General features: G+C 39.6%; 1 protein-coding gene across 1 annotated transcript; it reads left to right on the top strand.

Moving 5' to 3' along the window:
- Positions 1 to 13: 13 nt before the first annotated feature.
- On the top strand, positions 14 to 2,027 carry LOC130496944 (E3 ubiquitin-protein ligase CIP8-like). The gene has a single exon (XM_056989677.1). It carries the CDS (start codon positions 1,193 to 1,195, stop codon positions 1,853 to 1,855), a length of 663 nt encoding a protein of 220 aa, XP_056845657.1. The 5' UTR covers positions 14 to 1,192; the 3' UTR covers positions 1,856 to 2,027.
- Positions 2,028 to 8,989: the final 6,962 nt, after the last annotated feature.

The raw sequence follows: 8,989 nt of genomic DNA, 5'->3' as shown, positions 1-8,989 counted from the left end.
TTTTAAGCTATTGGAAAGGAGAACTCATGGGTATAGGGATTTCAGACCTTGGGTGATCAAGTTTCGAACTAAGGATGACAAATGAATCAATCAAACTATTAACCTTAAGCCTAGACACAATTCTAAGCAAGCTCTATGTCTAGATGAATGCTCATTTGCTAACATGTCTCAAACATCAAATGTCTTTGGTTGAATAACATGCAAGCAATCATTACTAACAAGTCTATTAGCTATCTTAGCATCTTTAACAACAAATATCTTTGGCAAAGTACACTAAGAGCCTAGGAGAGTTGACTCAGGCATTTCATCAAACACCTTTTGGGTGGGAAATGCCTAGAGATCACCCTTTGAGTGGCCTACTCAAATGATGCATTAAGATCACTCTACTAGCAAGGAACAAGTATGATCTACACCTAAAACATCCTAGAACTAGCCTAATCACCCTTAATCACCCTAACCCATGAATCCAAAAGGTGATTACTCACTAATCTCCATGATTCCTCTTAAACCCATGATGGATTTCAGATGAATCATATAGAGAAATAGAAGAGAAATCACAAGAACACAAGAACAATCAAATCAAAAGAGAGCTTTTCTTGAGAGAGTTTTTGTGTATTCAAATGATAAAAGATTATCTGCCAAAAGGTGGCTACAACATACTTAAACATTAGGTTTTTCAGAGTAAAAACGTGCATAAGAAATTGCAAAAAGGTCCTTGAAAAATCATAAAATCGTGTAGCAAAAGGGGCTGGAGCGACCTTGGGGGGTCGCTCTGAGAGGTCGCTCCAGACTCCATTTTTGTGTCTCCGGGCGATGAAAACGCGAGCTACTTAGGTGGGTCGCTCTGGTTGGTCGCTCTGGTTGGGAGCGACCTTGGGGGGTCGCTCCGGAAGGTCACTCTGCGGTTCTCGACCAGGATGGATATGCCTCTAGTAAATTGATCATAACTCCTTCATTACATCTCCAAATGACTTGAAACCACTTCCATTAGAAAGCTAACTCAATTTCCTGTGTCTCCACAAAATCTTAGCAACAGAAGATTTCTCTAAGGCCTCCATCCATGCTCATCTTTCACCCTCTTTTTGATCACATTGCTTCCAAATGTCTCCAAGAACTCCATGTGGTGTTCCAATACCTGATAGAGACATATGTATGCCAAATGCAACCTAAACATGTCTAAATCCTAATCTATATGATGCAAATGCTTATGAATGAATGGTTAAAACAATGCAAATATGCAAGACATCATGATGATGAAACTGAAGAATGGGAGGAGGTGCAGAACGCTATCAACTGGACGGTTAGGGCTCTTAGTAGATCCGATGAAGAAGAATTGTCTTCGCAATCAAGGGATGATGATGATGAAGAAGAACATGAGCTTGACTGGCAGGTTTTGATAACTATCAACAACGTTGTTAATTACATCGAACAAGCTGAAGGTATCACGATCAACCCTGGCGATATCGACCCTAGCTATTACATGTATCTAGCTAGTTTGGGTGATGGTGATGCTGATGTTGATGATGCTATTCTTGGCCACATGTTTGATAACGAAGCTGGGATCAGGGGGAATCCTCCGGCTGCCAAGAGGGTTGTTGAGGATCTTCCTGTTGTGAAACTTACATTGGAAGAAGGGGACATGGTTTGTGCGGTCTGTAAAGATGAGATGGTCCTAGAGGAGGAAGTGAAGAGGCTTCCTTGTAGGCACTTGTATCATGGAGAGTGTATTACGCCTTGGCTGGGGATACGGAACACTTGTCCGGTTTGCCGGTTTGAGCTTCCTACTGATGATCTTGAGTATGAAAGGCATAGGAGATCACAAAGGAGTGACACCAGTCTTTTCCTTGCCGGGTAGATATATATAGTTAATGGAAATGTGAAGTATATGTTTGTTTGGCCCTGTTAATAGTCACGGTGTAAGAGGCAAAGATCCTTTAACCGCTTTGTTTTATGGTAAGCAGCAGTTATTGTGAAATGCCAAGTTGTATATATTCCTTTTTTCTAATGAAATAAATCATGTTAAAACTTTTGCAAGTGGTTTGTCAAGTTGCATTGTCATCATAGTTGTTGTAACATAGGACTGCAATCATGTCAAGTTATTATTTAGCTGGTTGTTTTCTTCAGTATGATAGTTTGCATGATCTGGATAGAGAGCAAACCTACAGGTTACCTTTTGTATTGGCTTTGGTGAGATCTACAGGATGTTACTTCCTCCGTGGATCTCTCAGTAAGGCTTGTGATTGTATTGTTGCAGGAGCGCAAGAGTTTCTTACCGATTCCATGATGTTTGTGAAAGTAAAATTCTGTCTACATCTTGTCTCACTAGTATGTTCCAGTTCTGTATATGTAGAGGATTATGTTGCAGGATTGTTCTGATTTCGAAAGAACATGTCAGATGAAATCTGTATGTTAACCGTATGTTGAAACCTTTTTGTGAGCTGTGCAGGAAAAGATATGATCTGTCAAGTCTCTCTCTTTGACTTGTGAGAGAGTGAGTTATTATCCATTACTAGGGGCATAGCCCCCGCGCAAACGCGGAGCTGGATACATTTTTGATGCGTTGTGTAATTTTGTGTATGGGATTTACTCGTTTGTATTTTCTAATTTTTTTCTCCGTGTTGTCTGTAATGGTGATGAATGGAACAATGAAAAATATATAACTTGATTAGATTGAAATAAAAATGACCGGAAAATTTATGTGTTGATATTTTTATATATTATCCTCGCAATGATTTGATCGATCATTTGTGTTATTAGCGCTTTTATGTTTAAAAGCTAAAGTTTATGAGATAGTTATTAGATAGTTGTTAGTATATAAATTAAAGAAAATGTAAGTAAAAAGATATAAATTTCATTTTTTTAAATTAACAATTTATACAAACAATAAATTATATTATTTTTTATTTTACCCAAAATTAATTTAAGAATATGGAGTTGTAATAAACTTTTTATAAAAAATTAACACCTCTAAAAATTTATTAAATTATATAGTTACAATACTTTTAGTTTATAGAGTTTTTACTGGACTTTAATAAATATGATTTGTGTCTCAAATAGGTGACCAGAAAAATAGAAGTTGGTGTAGTTTATGATAGAATATATATAAAAAAAAATTGGTATAGTTTATGGCTCACACAATTTCCTTTGATTCTTGTTGGTGCTTAGCGATTTTAGTTTGTGAAATTGATGAACAATAATTTATTTACAGTGTTATTGATGAGAGATTTGTGTACATCTCTACTCTGAAAATATAGCTTCTCAGTTTCTACAAATCGTTTTTATTTAACTTAATGGTATAACTATGATATATATTTGACATATTTTAGTTTACAAAAAAAAAAATATTTGACATATTTTATTGGTGGTGTTAAATATTTTATTAATATAGCTGTGAGGCCTTGATGTCTCTTGGATTTTTCCTGGGCCGACTACTGGGCTTCGTACAAGACCTGAAGAGATAAGAAGATTGGGTTAGTTTCATTATTATCCAAGAAGTTTATAAAGTCTTATAAACTTAGGATAAACATGTTATTCCTTTTACAACAAGGAATCACATTAGCAATCTAGTATAAATATAGGTCGAGACTCTCATTGTAAGATACAACAAATATATATCTCTCATAGAACACGCAACTAGTGCGAGGCTTGTAATCTTTCGATTCATAGTGATAAAGAGTTTAACTCCGGTTTGGAGATTGGACTCGCCAAACATATCAGTGCATCGTTCGTTTGTTACAAGAAAAGCCAAGGTCGATTCTCTACAAGTGGTATCAGAGCTTAGGCTAACCGAGATCCTAGTTACAGAGATTCGAAGGCAAGATTCAATAAACAAGCAAGGAGAATTCTTATCTGGTGTGGTGAAGAAGACTCAGCTCGTTGATATTGAAGCTTGACGGTTCCGGCGTGTTACAGCAACCTGCAAAACAAAAGAAACAACAGTTTACAGGTTAATAAGGAGATGGAAGCAATTTCAAAGAAATTTGAAGTGGAGAAATTTGATGGAAAAGGTGATTTTGGTCTATGGAAGTATAAGATGCTATGTCAGCTAGAGATCTTTGGTTTGGGTTCTGTTCTTAAGGAGAAAACTCCTTCTACGGATGATGAAGGTGAAGAAGGACAGAAGGATGTTAAACCTGATCCTAAGGAGCAAGACAAGGAGTTGCGTACAAAGAATCTGATCAGTATGTGTCTATCTGATCTTATCCTACGCAAGGTTATGAATGAGCCTACAGCACTGGATATGTGGAAGGCTCTAGAGGCGGAATATCAGACCAAGACATTACCTAATCGAATATATATGAAGCAGAGATATGCAGGTTTTAGAATGGAAGAACACAAGACCATTGAGGAAAACTTGGATGTGTTTCTAAAACTTGTGGCTGATTTAGCAAGTCTTGACATTAAGATCAGTGAAGAAGATCAAGCTATACAGATCTTAACAAGTCTACCTAAGCAATACGAGTCTCTTGTTGATGCATTAAAGTACGGCAGCGGAAAGGAAACCTTAACAGTTCGTGATGTTACAAGCTCTGCTTATTCTAAGGAAGTTGAATTAAGGGAGAAGGGACTTCTTAACAAGTCTAAGAGTAACTCAGAGGGGTTGTTCGCTGGAAACGAGAGAGGCAGGGGTGACAAGAAGAGCAACAAGACTTGGAGAGCTAGATCAAAGAGCAAGAACAGATCACAGTCTAGACCCAAATTCTCTAGAGAATGTTGGACGTGCGGGAAGGAGGGACACTTTAAAAAACAGTGTCCAGAGAGGAAGAACCAGAGCTCATCAAACTCGGTCAACATAGCTAAGGAGCAACCGTTGGTATTAGTGGCTAGCCAGCAAGCTGCTAAGGACGAGTGGGTACTTGACTCTGGCTGCACGTTTCATATCACTCCTAATAAAGATGTCTTATTTGATCTTGAAGACATAGAAGGAGGGAAGGTTTTGATGGGAAATAATACTATTAGCGAGATCAAAGGGATAGGAAAGATGAGGATCATGAATGATGATGGATCAAGCGTGATACTCACTGATGTTCGCTACATGCCTACAATGGGCAGAAATCTTATTTCCTACGGTTTATTGGAGAAGATGGGATGCAGATACGAAGGCAAAGACTTCATGGTGCAGTTTTACAAGGGAGATCAGAAGGTTATTTCTGGCAAATACTGTGACGGTTTGTATTATTTACAAGGGACAGTGTTGAGTGGTGAAGCTGCAGTTGCAAGGCCTGACATCGATTTGACTAAGAGGTGGCACTCTAGGCTTGGACATATGAGTCTAAAGGGCATGAATGTTTTAGTCAAGGAAGGACATCTAAATAAAAAAGATGTGAAGACGTTAGAGTTCTGCGAGAGTTGCGTTTTGGGTAAAGCACACAAGTTAAGCTTCCCAAAAGGTAAACACACGTCTAAAGAAGTTCTAGAGTACATACACTCAGACTTATGGGGTTCGCCTTCGGTAGTTGAGAGTCTCGGAGGATGTTTCTATTTTGTTACGTTCATTGATGATTTTTCTAGGAAAGTTTGGATCTATTTCCTAAGATCAAAGGACGAAGTATTTCAGAATTTCAAGGAATGGAAGACAAGCGTGGAGACTGCGACAGGAAAGAAGGTGAAGTGTCTTAGGACGGATAACGGATTGGAATTCTGCAATGCACAGATGGATACACTGTGTAAAGAAGCAGGGATTAAAAGACACAGAACATGCATCTATACTCCACAACAAAACGGAGTATCAGAACGCATGAACCGTACGATAATGGAGAAAGTAAGATGTATGTTGACAGAGGCAGGCTTAGAGCAAGAGTTCTGGGCAGAGGCGGCTTCTACATCTGTTTACTTAATCAATCGATCTCCTAGTACAGCTATTAACTTCAAGCTACCAGAAGAGGTGTGGTCTGGAACCAAAACAGACTTAAAACATCTAAGGAGGTTCGGGTGTACAGCTTATGTTCACGTAACTCAAGCTAAAACTAGTCCAAGAGCGATGAAAGGAGTTTTCGTAGGATATCCAGAGGGGACTAAAGGCTATCGAGTTTGGTTACCAGAAGAGTTAAGGTGTACAGTGAGCAGAAACGTGATTTTCAATGAGGAGGAGATGTTTAAAGACATTAAAGTAATTAGCGAGAAGAAGAAGAAAACAAAGAAAGTAACATTCAATCCGGCGCTAATTCAAGGACCTTCAAACACTTCTACAGTCACTGAAACAGAGGATACAGTTCAAGGTGGAGTTTCTCCAGCATCTGAGAACCCGGAACCTGAATCCTCAAGCTCGGAGAGTGAGGAAGAAGTTGTGGAAGCTCAACAGGAAAATCTAGATAATTACATTCTTGCTAGAGACAGGATCAGACGAGAAGTAAAGAAGCCTTCTAGATTTGATGATTCAGATTGCGTGGCTTATGCTCTAGCTACAGCAGAGGAGATAAATATGGATGAACCTAAATCCTATTTAGAAGCAAGAAGAAGTAAGAGCTGGAAGTTATGGTACGAGGGAATGCAAGAAGAGATGGATTCATTGGAGAAAAATCAGACTTGGAAACTGGTTGAGAAACCAGAGAAAAAGAAAATTATTGGCAGCAAGTGGGTTTTCAAGCTGAAAGAAGGCATTCCTGGAGTAGAGAAGCCGAGATACAAAGCTAGATTAGTAGCAAAGGGGTTTTCACAAGTTGAGGGGATTGATTACACAGAAGTGTTTGCACCAGTGGTGAAGCACGTATCGATCAGAATCATGCTGTCACTTGTTGCAAATCATGATCTCGAGTTGGAGCAATTAGATGTGAAAACGGCTTTCTTATACGGAACACTAGACGAGGAAATTTATATGGCACAACCAGAGGGTTTCGTTGAAGAAGGAAAGGAAGATCAAGTTTGTCTGTTGTTAAAGTCTCTTTACGGATTAAAACAATCACCGAGACAATGGAATAGGAGATTTGACAGTTTCATGAAGGGACAGGGTTATTACAGAAGTGCATATGATCCTTGTGTCTACATGAAAGGTTCAGATCTATCGCATATGGTTTATCTCTTAATATATGTCGATGACATGCTCATAGCGTCTAAGGACTCAAAGGAGATTAAAAGAATCAAAGACAGTTTGAAGAAAGAGTTTGAGATGAAGGACCTAGGAGCGGCTTCAAGAATACTTGGGATGGATATTATTAGAGATCGGGAGAAGGGAACTCTAAGGCTATCACAGGGCAAGTATCTACAGAAAGTGTTGGAAACTTTTAACATGGCCGAGAGCAAAGCTGTGGTTACTCCTATCGGACCACAATTTAAGCTTAAGAGTTTGACACAAGAAGAAGAAGACATGGAAGCGAGATTCATGAACGTGATACCGTATGCATCAGCAGTTGGAAGTCTAATGTATGCAATGGTGGGATCTAGACCGGACTTATGTTTCGCAGTGGGATTAATCAGTCGTTATATGAGCAAGCCAGGAAGACAGCACTGGGAAGCAGTTAAGTGGGTATTAAGGTATCTTAAAGGAGCTCTAGATTCAGACCTAGTGTTTACTAAAGGAGAAGACTTCAAAGTACGAGGATTCTGTGACGCAGACTACGCTACCGATTTGGACAGAAGAAGATCCGTTACCGGATATGTGTTTCAAGTCGGAGGCAACACTATAAGCTGGAGATCAGGTCTCCAACATATTGTTGCACTATCAACAACAGAATCGGAATATATGGCATTAGCCGAAGCTTTTAAAGAAGCATTGTGGCTTAAAGGTTTTGTTGGGGAGTTGGGGTTTGAGCAAGATGACGTGAGAGTGTTTTCAGATTCTCAAAGTGCTATACACTTGGCCAAGAATGGGGGATTCCATGAAAGGACTAAGCATATAGACACTAGACTACACTTTATGAGGGACGTAATTGAGGCTGGCGACGTTACGGTTCACAAGATTCACACATCTATCAATCCTGCGGATTTCCTAACTAAATGTGTACCTGGAAAGAAGTTCGAGACATGCTTGGAACTTCTTAAGGTCCTGCCATAGTAGGTCTCGTGTGGCTGCAGGTGACAGTGCTGTCGAGTTGTTCACCTCGCGGAAAGGCCACAAAAGAAAGTATCAGTTTCAGGAAAAGTAAACTGATGGTTCGACAGGGATATATAAAGCTTGATAAAGGATGAGTTCAAAAGTTTACCTTGAAGAAATATGGTTGTAGCAAAGAAACGTCTGCAACAAAGATGTGAACACATGGTTATTAGTTCACAGGTTTAAGCTGTTACAGAATTAAAGAAATAATTCTATTTGAGTACCTATCGGAAGCAACGGAGGTGAAGAGACGTCTACACCGTGAGCTGGAGATTAAACAATGAGATGTGTTTAATTATTTAGCTAAGGAGTTTCATTACAAGGTTTCAAAAGGAGCTTAAAACACGTACACATGAAGCAAAAGTCAAAACAAAAGAAGATACCTTTTGTGGTGTTGACAACTTTGGTTCGGTATACATGTCGTGAGGTAGGCAAATTGAGTTTTGCTATCGGAGAATCACGAAGTTAAAGGTTTTGCTGGATTCATCAGGGGACGAGCTGGAAAATAAATTGAAATCAAAGGTTAGGGTCTTGTTCAAATGACTAAAGAAACAGTCATAAAAGAACAAAATAAACCTGAGATATCAATGGCGGAAGCGGTGAGAGCGAACGCCGGTGAGGACAAGCGGCGGTGAGTCGGGATCTTGTCTGATTCACGGAGAATCGAAGAGGAGAGAGAGGAATCAATCGGAGCGAGAGAGAGAAGCAAGGATCGGAGAAGGCATGCATCTCCGGTGAAGACGGCGTCGAGGAATAGACGGTGTTCGGAGAAGACGGTGCGGCGAGCTCGTCGGAAGCTTCTGGTTTCATTTCGCAAGGAGAGAGAGATGGAGAAGCGGAGAAGTCGAGGAATAACCAAAGAGCCAAGGTGGAGAATGTGAGGCCTTGATGTCTCTTGGATTTTTCCTGGGCCGACTACTGGGCTTCGTACAAGACCTGAAGAGATAAGAAGATTGGGTT

This window comes from Raphanus sativus, chromosome 6, assembly GCF_000801105.2.
Source record: "Raphanus sativus cultivar WK10039 chromosome 6, ASM80110v3, whole genome shotgun sequence".
NCBI lineage: Eukaryota > Viridiplantae > Streptophyta > Magnoliopsida > Brassicales > Brassicaceae > Raphanus > Raphanus sativus.
This window is presented reverse-complemented; position numbering and strand designations above follow the sequence as displayed.

Excerpts from the sequence above, each read along its gene's own strand:
- LOC130496944 (XM_056989677.1), top strand. The coding sequence starts at position 1,193 with ATGATGCAAATGCTTATGAATGAATGGTTAAAACAATGCAAATATGCA.